The sequence below is a fragment of the Melanerpes formicivorus genome, unplaced genomic scaffold (genome assembly GCF_026170545.1).
Source record: "Melanerpes formicivorus ecotype bairdi unplaced genomic scaffold, bMelFor1.0.p_v2 SCAF_26, whole genome shotgun sequence".
Lineage (NCBI taxonomy): Eukaryota > Metazoa > Chordata > Aves > Piciformes > Picidae > Melanerpes > Melanerpes formicivorus.
The window spans coordinates 9,081,706-9,094,596 of NW_027142378.1; the positions used below are offsets into that span (position 1 = coordinate 9,081,706).

The window sequence follows — 12,891 nt, forward strand, 5'->3', positions numbered from 1 at the left end:
CTATTACAAGAGGGATGTGGAGGTGCTGGAAGGTGTCCAGAGAAGGGCCACAAGGATGATCAGAGGGCTGGAGCACCTCTCCTGTGAGGACAGACTGAAGGAGTTGGGGCTCTTCAGTCTGCAGAAGAGAAGGCTCCGAGGTGACCTAATTGTGGCCTTCCAGTATCTGAAGGGAGCCTACAGAAAGGCTGGGGAAGGACTTCTCAGGATCTCAGGTAGTGATAGGACTAGGGGGAATGGAATGAAGCTGGAGGTGGGGAGATTCAGGCTAGATGTGAGGAGGAGGTCCTTCCCCATAAGAGTGGTGAAGCCCTGGAATGGGTTGTCCAGGGAGGTGGTCGAGGCCCCGTCCCTGGGGGTGTTTAAGCCCAGGCTGGATGAGGCTCTGTCCAGCCTGATCTAGTGTGGGGTATCCCTGCCCATGGCAGGGGGGTTGGAACTAGATGATCCTTGTGGTCCCTTCCAACCCTGAATGATACTATGATACTATGATACCAGATAGGTCTGCAGAAGTTTGCTTGTGTGTATGACAGATTCCAAAGCCAAAACATATTTCAGATGTCAAATCCAACTCCTAACTTCTAGGTAAGATCTAGGAGAATAGGCCAGCAAATGAGAAGACAACTCTTGATGATAGAAATGAAGCAGTCACCAGAAACCTACTCCTGTGCTTAGGAAGTTGTTTCTAATATTGATGTGATGCTTCCTGCTGCAATTTGAACTCACCAATTCTTGTCCCATAGAATCACTGAAAGAGTCCAGAGCAGAGCCACAAGGATGATTAAAGGGAGTGGAACATGTTCCTTATGAAGGGAGACTGAGGGAGCTGGGGCTCTTAGGTTTGGAGGAGACTAAGGGGTGACTTCATTAATGTTCATAAATATGTAAAAGTGTGAGTGCCAAGAGGATGGAGCCAGGCTCTTCTTGGTGATGCCCAATGACAGGACAAGGAGCAATGGGTGGAAGCTGAGGCATAGGAAGTTCCATGGCAACATGAGGAAAAATTTTTTTACTGTGAGGATGACAGAGCTCTGGAACAGGCTGCCCAGGGGGGTTGTGAAGTCTCCCTCTCTGGAGATATTCAAAACCCACCTGGATGTGTTTCTGTGTGACCAACTCTAGGTGATCCTGCTCTGGCAGAGGGGCTGGACTGGATGATCTTTCAAGGTCTCTTCCAGCCCCTGACAGTCTGATTATGTGACAAAAGCTGGAAAACCCCTCCAAGATCAAGTCCAACTCTCACAACCACTAAACTATGTTCTGAAATGTCACATCTACATGTTTCTTGATCACATCCAGGGATGGCAACTCCACTACCTCCCTGGGCAGCCTGTTCCAACACCTGACCAATCCCTCAGAAAAAAAATTTTTCCTAACATTGAATCTAAACCTCCCCTGGCACAACTTCAGCCCATTTCCTCTTGTCCTATTCTCCTTGCAATAGAAGTGCATTTTAATAACTCATTTCCCATCCCACCCCACAAACCCTTCCTCAGTATTTTTCCTGACTGAGATCCAGGAATTCAAAACCAAAGAGAAAGGTAGTTACATGTTCCTGTCTGTGAGATCCTCGAAGTTATAACCCCGAATTCGCTGGTGTGTGTCCGATGCTAGGACAGTTTTCCCATCACTCAAGCACCAAAGGCATTGTACTCTCACCCCTTCCCAGGAGTCAAGGAGATTGCCATCTAAATCCTAATTAGAAAAGAGAAAAAACAACCAACTGTTAGTTTCAGATGTCTGAGGAGTTGCAACACAAGTATCTTTTTTTACTGTTTGTGCAGACAACTGCTAGAGAAAGCAATCAAGAGAGCAAACTAAAAAGGACTCAATGAATTTGAACTTCATTGTCTTTATCAAGGGCTTTGGCAGGTATCCATCCTGCAGAGCTGAGATTTTCATCACTTGTTTCCTTGTGCATGGCCCATGCATCATGTTAGAGGTCTCACCTTAGCAATGAGTGAGGTTTGCATACTGCACTATTATTCTGGGCACCAATTCAGATGACAAATTATCAGGGGTAGGGCAAGACTGTGGACCACCACCCAAAAAAATCAACATTGGTCAAGTACTGAGTATCAAATCTCTGTTTACTGTAAGCAATGACAGCATGCAAAAACTAAGAGTCAAAATGATGTGGAAAAACCTCTGTGAACAAAGGCATTCTATTTTATTAGTGTATTTTCTAGACCACCTAAGAGAGAAATTCTTAACCCTCCACAAATCCTCCTTTAGGCAGACAAAAGATGTTTGAAGCCCTTTAACTGCTATATACAGAACTGCTGCTGAAATACTAGCATTAAATGCATTGGGGTTTTTTGAATTACAAAAGGATCAGAAGTTTTACTGTACAGACACATGAAAAAACATGAACCTCAGATGTGACCATGACAAAGCTTTCATTTCTTGCTTTGCTCACAACACAAGAGATGCAGACAACTTACACACTGATAGAACTGCCCACGCTGACCTCCCGTTACAAAACGCTTCCCATCAGGATTCCAGGCCACGCTTGTTAAACTGTCTTCATGAGACTGGCTCATCTTTGTCCTCAGCTCCCCAGTCTACAACACAAACGAAGGCAGCAAAGTCTTGTGCCAGGACCCTCGCCCAAAAAGACATTGAGAATTTCATCTGCTGTGATTAGTGTTTGGAAGTGCATATATTTCAGTGTGTTTACTGAAAAACCCCAACACAAACCTATGAATAATGCAGTAGAAAAGCAGAACTACATCAGCATTTCCAGTGACCCTGGACTTGATTTGGGACAATTTCCTTTGCTCCTCAAATCAAGAGATTGAGTAGTTGGTATGTCAGACACCTGGAAGACTGTGAGTAAAGAGAGGAATCAAGAAGAAGTAGAGAAAGGACAGAGGAAAGAGGAAGCTACAAGAAGAAAGATAACAAAATACACTATAAAAAAAAGTTGGGAGTATCAGAATATTTAGAACATTTTCCTACCTAAACTGGGACTCTCAGTGCTAAAGTTTAGCTTCCATTCCTAGTTTGTATTGGTACTGTTTCTGTGTTGATAGGTTGGACTCGATGATCCTCGAGGTCCTTTCCAACCTAAGTTATACTGTGATACAAGACACTATGTGGCTTACCACTGTTAACACAGTGAGAGCTTCTCTCTATTCCCTTGTGCCAACTCTAGAGCTTTTCACTGAGCCAGTGTAGTCAATCAGAAGTATTCCAAGGGTGAAAAAAGGGGATGTTTTTGGTTTAGGAAATTAAATTAGTTCAGAGTCCAAGGCAGCACAAGAAAGACTATAGAGGCCACAACGGAGGCAGTGGAAGCTTTTATATCAACTGAAGTGCTCATAAACATTGACAGCAGAAAAAGGTTTTCAAATTCACAAAGGAAATGGAAAAATGCCCTGGTGTCTGACTGAAAGATGAAGATCTGAAATCATAAATTTATGCCTCTGCAGATCTTCCACTGACATCACTCACAGGGTTACACAAAACAAAAATAGCTTGTATCTTTATATAGTTTTGCCACTTGTTAAAATCTCCAATGAGCAATGGCTCCCTTTAGATATTAATTCCTCCCTCTGCTTCTCCTAATTTACTGTTCTTCCCCTCAATAGCTCTCTAAGGTCCTATGGATTTAAGTCATCCCTTCTCACAAACTATCAGTCATCACAGAATGCTAGTGGAGGGAAGGGACCTCCAAAGATCAAAGCAGTATCACCTAGGGAAGATCACACAGGAACACATCCAGATGGATCTTGATAATCTCTACAGAAGGAGACTCCACAACCTCTCTGGGCAGCCTGTTCCAGGGCTCCAGCCCCCTTACAGTAAAGCTTTTGCTCAGGTTGAGATGGAGCCAAAAGCACTAGAAGTGCTGCACAAGTACTTACCCTTGACCTCTAATTTCAGCAGCATACCAACTGAGTACAGAGTATTTGTAGGCTACCATGGTAATTTTTTCACACCAATGGGGAGTGGGCTGAGCAGTGCCACTTCTTCATGCTCACATGCACACAGAACAAATTTGTATGAATTCCTCCTTTCATACCTAACAGCTATCTATTGAAACAGAAAGAGTAGGCTGATGTCACCACTTACTTGTACATTCCAGAGCCAAAGCTCAGAACAATCATCTGGGCCACAGGCAACAAGATAGTTGTCATCTGGACTCCAAGCAATATAAGACACACCATATGCATGACCTTCTAACGTCTTAAGTAGTTTTAGCTGGTGAGTATCCTGAAACAAGAGAGATTTTGTTGGAGACAATGCAGATGAACTCCTACTTGATTTCACATATACAGTATGTCCAAGTACAGCACAGCAAGTTTGCTCTGTACAACTTGGCATCTGAATTTTACAAGGCATATGAGTAGGTTCTTAGTGGAAGAGCAGTTGCTAGCTTACAAAGTAGGACTATAAAAGGAAAGGTCCTAAGTTTCCATGTACAAAGCAAGACTTGTAGGTGTTGTGGTTATAATCTTCCATGATTTCAAAATGTAGAACCATTGGGTACAAAGTTGCACATTACATTACACTTGCTTTAGTATAGAAGATTTCTGTCATGTCAAGTCTCTCTATATCAACTGGAATGCCAAAGCACTGCTACCCATACTTTAGATAGAAAGTCTGATAGGTTGGACTCCATCTCAAAGGTCTTTTCCAACCTGCTTAATTCTATTCCATTTTTACAGAATTAAGTTACTTTTAAGAAAGTAAAGACATGGTTGAAGCCTGTTACGTTTAAGCAGAGAGCCAAATACTTGAGGCAGGCTGAGAAGTGAAAGCCTCCAAGTGCCAATATTCTTGTAAACTTAAATCTCTCGTGTGTGTCATGCAAGAAAAGTTTTGCAGAAAGATATTTTTAAAAGCTTCCCTGAGAGGTGCTCTGCTCTTATTTCACAACTGTTGCCTACAGCAAGCTGTTGCACCACCCTTTCTGCCAGATTTAGTGAATGAAACATACTTCAGAGTACCTTGTATCACCTTTATGCTACAACTGTTCTACTGCTATCTTCCCAGAGGAAGTTGACTTTTGAGCAGCTGATCAAAAGCAGCAGTGCAGCTCAATAACTACGAAGCCACCACACTGGCTCCCCAACTACAGGAATCTATTTTGACACAGTATCAGCACTGACTCTTGCCAACAGGCACATACAGAAAGGGCAGCTGAGCCTGTTAAACTGTTTGTAATTATTTTTGTGAAGCCTCTCAGAGAGGGGCAAGTGGATTCTTCTTTGTCTCCTCCTTTCCCCCTCCTTCTGCATGGGAGATATTTACACCACCTACTTCTCTTCAAAAAGAGTGACTTGTTTCAAACCCCAGCTTGATTTCTAAAGTTGTCCCTTCTCTGTTTTGTTTTAGTATTAATCATCACAGCACCTCTTCAGAATCAAGAGAAAGAACATGGTCAGGGGAATAGTGTCAAGGAGGATCAGCTGGGGGGGATTTGGTGACTTCCAGACAGCCTACAGCTTTGATAGTTCTACTGGCTAGAAAAATTTCCTAAATTCCTCAAAAGAAAGTGGGCTAAGAATATTCAAGGCCTCAAGGCCTCCCCTTTCCATTCTACTATTCCTGGTCTGCACCAGACATTGCTATCTGTAGCTGAACTGATCAGCAAAGAAACCGAGTCATGTCTGACATCATTTCACACTGGGGAGCTTGCCTTCAACTGATGGACTTCATTTTACCTCAGGACTGAAGTAGCCTGTAACTTCTGCATCACATTTGAGACTCAAAGAGCAAGATACAAAGGACATTTCTCTTCTAAAGATGGGACTTGGGGCTGTTACTACCTCTCATGCTTCTCTCTAGATACAGCAAAACTCCTCCACCATGTTTTGCTCTAAAAACAGTAGTCAGTGGTATTTCAGGAAAATGTTCCCAAATTTAGTTAATCTGTTTCCCACCCACCACTAAAAGAAATCTCAGCACTTCTATCTCTTAACTTCACAGATTTTTTTTCCTATGTAAAAGGAACAACTACTCAGGTATCAAATTAAGCTTGCAGTAGTTGAGCTCAAAAGCCAAAAACCTGTCAACAGCATTTAGAAAGTGTGGAAAAAAGGAATAGTGTTTCTGTAAGGGACACAAGTGAAAGGAGAAGATGCATGCCAGACAAGGAGATGTACCTACTGTGCTTATCCTTGGTGCTCTAAACATTCTGCTACACTTAGTAACAGTCAGATAATGCATAATCAAATAATGCATCCCACACACAAACCTAGCTCTCTCAAGACATTACCTAATGCTGCCAAGCCTGCAGGAGAGCTTGGAAATGAACAAATTAAAATAGGAGCAGGAGTTAATAGATCTCAGACATGTAGCTGGGGTCTACAAAAGGAAATGAAGAAAACATGGCAGCAGTATCATTACACTTCAAGAGGGGTGATGAAGAACATAAAAGGAAAAACTGAAGGATTCTCATGCACAAAATGTGCATGGAAAAAAGAATGCTGGTCTTTAAAGCCAGTGTTCTCCAATCACTTGCCCACAGTTGAACAGATGTTTCCCTGTGGTTTATACTCAGAGATTGTTCTAATTCTGTACACTTAAAGCCTTGAAAAATTAAGCTTATGGTTCAAAATGTTGTCAGCTACCACAGGAAGTGTGCTCTAGCAAATGTGAAAATGAACCATTTGAGCTATGTGGCCTGATGTTATTTAGGAATCCACCTCCTCAACAAGGTTTCACTTCATTTTTAAGGTACTCAAATACAAAAGAAAGAAAACACCACACCAACCTCTGCAAGACTGCTTTTTCACTGTTTATTAAGATTTCATTCCTTTACCAACCCTTGGCCAAAAGGGTTTGTCCGAAACACTCATAAAAGCATTTCCTTGGTTTGCTCAACCAGAGGTTAGCTAACAATTCACTTTAAAATGTTAATCAAGATGTTGGCTATTAAAACTTAATACAAAAGGAAGATGCACCTCTGCAATCCAATGACAAGTTAACAGCATAAATATTTGACCCTTGGTTTGTTTAGAATGATTCTGTTTTTAACAAAACCCCAAATCCAGAAAAAAAACCCACAGATCTAATAGCAGAAGACAGCTTATGCTGCTATCAATCTCTTGACCCAGAGTAACAAACCAACCACAAGAGTTCTGTGCCTGAAAAAGCCACAGCACTTGCTGTCTGGGTCAGGGGCTGTATAACAACTATGGACATGCAGCAGGATTTTAAGTTGTTCCATCTTCTTAATACCAAAATGGACACAAGTTATATGGTTTCTTAATCTGTAGTGGGTTAAAAAAAAGCACCAAAGGATTGAGTTCAGCTCTCAAATCCTACTGAAAGCCAGTGTGGAGCTGCTAAAACCTTTCATCTTTCATTCACCATAGTGGTTTGCAGCTGTGTGGCTGGAAAACTAAATATTAATGGTTGTAAAACACTATCAGAAGTAGGGTTTTTTAACACCTTCAAGTATTGTGTGCATGTTTATTCATAGTTTTTTATTGTTGTGATACACATGGAGATACTCTCATATCACTTCTGCAAGTCAGTTAAAACACTCTTAGGTTCACTGCTCCATTTAAGTCATGTAAGAATATACATGGGTAGAAAAGAAGTCTTGTAGCTGGAAGAGATTTCATATAAAACACAGTGCCACAGAGCAGTATCAGAACTACAACTGCAGACTAAGAAAATAGATAGGTTTACTTCTGTGTGTCAGTGGATGCTGACAAGCGTAGAATGGTAGGGGTTGGAAGGGGTGTCTGGAGATCAAGTCAACCTCCCCTGCCAAAGCAGGATCACCTAGGGCAGCTCATACAGGAACACATCCAGATGGGTCTTGAAAGGCTCTGGAGAAAGAGACTCCACAACCTCTCTGGGCAGCCTATTTCAGTACTCCAGCACTCTTACAAGAAAGAAGCTTTCCCTCATTTTGAGGTGAAACTTCCTGTGTTCCAGTTTGCATCCATTGCCCCTTGTCATGTGTCTTACTTTACTGACTTACACTGCCTATGATCTTCAGCCTTTTTACATTCCCAAGGAAATACCCTTGACAGCAGGCTACAGTACACATGATCCTATCCTAAAAAAATCAAATCACCCTAGCAAGAGAAAGCAGAGGGGGAATGGAATGACAACTCACACCCATTTTACCATGTTGCACACACTTACTGGATCAACCTGCCATATGATGACAGTTGTGTCCTTGGATCCTGTTGCTAGTTTAGTGCCATCATTGGAGAACTTACAGAACCACACTTCATTACAGTGCTCCGTTAGGATCTGCTGTGTATAGCATGGGAACTGTTTCCTGGGAAAAGAAAGGGATGCATTTCCAGATTAATAGGGAAGCAGTAAGTTGGGGGTTTTAAAAAAAATAAAAATCAAGACAGTAAAAACTTAGCCAAAACCTTAAATGCAAGGCCAGACAACTAAGAAAATCCCTCTACTAGCAACTACTTCAAGTAAGTACAGAATGAAGTGTCTCATCTGGCAAAAAGCTTGCATCCCCAAGGGATCACAACTAATAGTAAGACTGTAGAACTATCCTCATTTCACTCATATAATTTGCTTTGCTTTCATAGAATTTGGAATAAAACTGACCTCATTAGCAGCTTACTGCTATACACTTCTATGGTGCATAGAAAATACTGGATTCCAAACCTCTGAGCCCTACATGGAATGATTTGCTTACATGGGAAGACTTTAAGTGTTTAACTCACCTAGCTATATCTTGCCAAATCTTTATTAGTGATTTATTGAAGTGGAGTTAAAGAATAGCCTTCCTTGCTTGAATTTGATGTTGCAGTAAGTTAGTTGTTACCTTGCCCTCATTTTGTGCCATTTTCTACTCTCTTTGCAGAGCACCACATAAAATATCTTAAACATAGCCAGTATGATATCATTATAAGCCTTCAACTGTCTTCCCTTTTAAAAAACCTACACTGCTTTTAAAAATGTTAAGTGTTTATCAAATAAGATACTATATAAACTACTGAGTCAAACATTCTCCTATGGCTATTAGTTACACAAGGAGTAAAAGCTAGCAGTCAAAATATTAAGCTGTGTAAGAGCTACAGACAAGTTTCATTTTCTTTACAGTTCATCTACTGCATGAAGAACTTGAGAGCTAAGATAAAATAAATGCAGGCTTTTACAGCAGATGACTCCTTTAGGAAGTAATACTGCAGTAAACAAGCTGATTGCTCAGATGCACTAAAAGGTAGTCTCTAACCATGAACACTTTTTCTTGAACTGCAGGGATCCTGAAGCGATCCAGTCTTACAGCGAGTTTTTGTGCTGCCAAGCACAACAGGGCAATACAACTCAAATGGGAGACAGCAGTACTACTGTAACAGTCTTATCATAGGACAAACTAGCCTGAAAACCCCAACTTACTTCCTTTACACGTGTTTACAATTACACTTTGGTGATAGCCAGGCTGACAGACACCTGAAAAAACTGTTTCTTATCAGAAGCTAGAGAAAGTTGTGTTTAATACACTGTCTATACACTTTCAGGCTATTTTCTTTTACTATCACAGGCTTTCTATTCCATCCTTAAAGAATAATGAGCAGCACTAAACCACCACATACTTACAGAATCACAGAATGGTTTGGAAAGGACCTTAAAGATCATCTAGTTCCAACCCAACCCCACCCCTCTGCCATAGGCAGGGACACCTTTCACTAGGCCAGGTTGCTCAAAGCTTTGTCCAGCCTGCCCTTGAACACCTCCAGGAGAGGGGGAGCAATTTCTGTCTTGTGGTACAGAAAGATTTACAAAACATACATCTCTCTATTTGGCTTCCTTGGGTACATGTAGCTAGGTATGTAATTTTTAGGCAAACATAAATCTGGTCTGCTCCTGCTTTAAAGCTGAGAGAGAGAAGTTTAGTTGCCACTGAAACAACTTTGAACCCAAGGCAGACAGATCCACCCATAACAAGATGGCTGCTTCTTGAAGTCTAGAGGAAAACAGGCAAACCCTTACACAGCTATGTGCACCTACAGGAAGAGCATTTCATTATTACTTAGCCACATTACAACAACTTCATGTTTTTCCCCAGAGCAGCAGCAGCAGTTTGCTCTGGAAGGTGAAAGAGTCTTTATCTGTAAGTCACACAAAGTGAAAAGGGCACACTGTGCCCCACGAAAGCCTTTTCAGCGTGTTTCATTTAAAACAAATACTCTGTAGAGCAATAGTGCCTGTATTTTAAAGCTTAAGAAAAGCAGTCAAGGTTTTGTAGATGTGAAAAGCAAGTAGTGGAATGCTGGAGTACACAATTCTTGTAGTAAGGTTGCCTTTAGGTTCCTGACAAAGGGTAACGAGCATAGTTGATACAGCTGCCGCAGACACATTCCAGTACTGAATTATGCTATTCACAACCCAGTCACATCAGAGCTCTCTCACAAAGTTATCTTAACTAATGAAACATACAATCCAGCAAGTCTGACTTCACAGATGGCAAAGCATACATTAAATAACCCTTCTGCAGAAGGAAATAGCAGCAGTCTCAAAGCAAGAAACCAAAACGAGTTATCTAACAGATTCTGGTTTGGATAATTAGATATTAGAGCAGCTCAAAGGTTTTTCTTTTGTGCACTGTTTCATTACATATTGTTCTGTTTTGCAAAACACTCCTGTTGTTCATGTACTGAAATAAAGTATCTAATAAAGTTATCTGCAGAACTTCAAACTAAAGCTGAAGTAAACACCAAACAGCTACCTGTTCCTATACATATAGTGGAAAATTTATTCCTCAATGGTTCTTTTTCAGCAAGGCTACATTAAGGTAGTACCTAAAAGACAGCAGCATTTACCTCTCATTTGGACTTTGCTGTTCATAAGTAAACTCAGACTAAAGTTAATTAGTTCATTTACATTTAAGACAGAAGAATTCCAGGGTGGGGAAGGAAGAACACCCAAACAAATAAAATACCCAAGTAAGCTGAAGACTCTCAAAACCAAAAGTGCCCACACCCAAGAGATCAATTCTCTATGATTACAATCCCAGGCACAGTAAGATGAATGAAGCTCCTTACTCTTACTTCCAGCAGTTTCTCCCTCTTATCTCCCACTCTCATGAAGTGATAAAAGTTTAGTTAAAACATTTGACCTACTAGGGTAATTCAAGCATGCTTGATGAAAATATTGCCAGAAGTCCAAAACAGATTAGTTCCAACTAAAAAAGGGAAGGTTATCAGTGTTCTGTCATTTAAGGAATACAGAACTTATATTGTCTAAGCTATTAGACTACTGTTACTTCTGTCAAGTTTAACCAAAATTTGGCTTCCACTGTCTTTAACTCACCTCATTATGCCCAAGCATGGCAGCATGTACAGCGCACCACATACTGATCTCAGACCCCTGCAATAGGTAGGGACAATAGGTTGAGTTGAGGACAGAATGGAAGCCTTCATTTTGAAGTGGTTTGTTTTGTTTATTTTGTTTAATCTTCAGTATCTGTGTATGTATACATACCAAACAGGCACACTTAGGAAGTACCACATTAGGTACAAAAAAAAGCCACCAAACTATGGTCAAACCTTTGTGTCAGCAAAGAGACTCAGGTGGAGGAAATTTAAGTCCAGATTTGTTGCATATAGTAGCCTTTAGATATGGCTCCACATAGGAAGATTTCAGTACACCATGCTCTTTGAGGTTTGACTATAAAATCATAGAACAGTTTAGGGGTGGAAGGGACCTTTAAAGGTCATCTAGTCCTACCCCCTGTTGGATTAATCGCATCAAACCCTCTACAGAACATCCAATATTATTTATGGACTCGTTTAAAGACTAAAATTAAATCTCTTTCCATTACTCTGATTTTAAGTCTCATTCCTGAAATAGGGAAGCTACAATTCCATTATCTGATCATTTCCAGTAGCTCTTAAAATGGGGAACAGGCCAACGTCCACACATGCACACTCAAAACTGCTAGAACAACATGGTGTGTTTACATCATTGGAAAAAATGCAAGCCAGACAATAGTCTAAAAAAACATTACTTGAACACATGAAGTACTGAAGATAGTAACTTTAAAGCCTTAAGATGGCTACAGTGAAATACTTTGGAAGCTTGCATTTTTATAGGTTCCAAGCAACCTGGGAATGTAAGAGCAGCTGAGTTCAGGAAGTTCTATAAGCAAGTTGTCAGCACTTAACTTTGAGATGAGCCAACATTAACACAAAGAACTTCCCTGTAAACTCAAGTGTTAACCTGTTACGTGAACAAACATAAGGCTATCATATACAGTCTTCATTTTCTAGGTGCCTTAGCCCTCCTTCCCTTATTACACCATGCACAGCAGTTTTCCACAAAAGTTACACTGAGTTTTAGGTCCACATCCAGGTTTTGCTGGATGAGATGACACTGCTCAAGTCAGGCATTAGTTAAAAACAAGTATCTTCCTATTTCATGTCTACTGAAGTATGGCATCAGTTTTGCTAGAGAAAAATTAGCCAGGTAAGTCTTAAGAACTACTATGTGGGTGTAAGAGATGTTCAATCCTTACTGCTTTACTAATCTGAGAAAATAGGTCTTTATATCATTCACATAAACCAGAAATGGCTACTGCACATTCCTACTCTGTTTTAACCTGTTTAAAAGCATCTCACTGGCCACTATTGAAAGCTCACTTGAAATATACTTCAGCAGGCTTTCTCCATTCCTACAAACCTGAAGACAGAGTGTGGGTAAGTAACATACTAGTGATTCCCCAGTAAGAAAGCACAGCAATCACATGTTGATTAAACAGACCAGCTGTCAAAAATTACTAGAAACAAATGGCTAAGGATGTGCATAGTAACATATTCTATTCATACCCACCTGATTAAAATGTTAAAGCTTCAATCTGGCCCCATTACTCCATAAACAGCTACCAAAGCTTTCTCTGCTCCCCCCTCCACTACTCGTTTATTGAGAACTGCCTTTTCCTGGTCCGCTCCT

General features: G+C 40.8%; 1 protein-coding gene across 2 annotated transcripts in view; it reads right to left on the bottom strand.

The window, feature by feature from the left end:
- The window catches only part of WDR26 (WD repeat domain 26), a 36,256-nt gene that overhangs the window by 11,813 nt on the left and 11,552 nt on the right, over nt 1-12,891 (bottom strand). The window contains exons 7-11 of one of the 2 annotated variants that reach the window (XM_068153551.1): nt 11,254-11,310; nt 8,113-8,251; nt 4,078-4,218; nt 2,445-2,564; nt 1,550-1,695 (exon numbers count right to left, since the gene is read on the bottom strand). In XM_068153551.1, coding sequence (XP_068009652.1) covers nt 1,550-1,695; nt 2,445-2,564; nt 4,078-4,218; nt 8,113-8,251; nt 11,254-11,310 — 603 coding nt within the window. The remainder of the gene's footprint in view (nt 1-1,549; nt 1,696-2,444; nt 2,565-4,077; nt 4,219-8,112; nt 8,252-11,253; nt 11,311-12,891) is intronic. The other variant, XM_068153552.1, reaches the window with a different exon arrangement.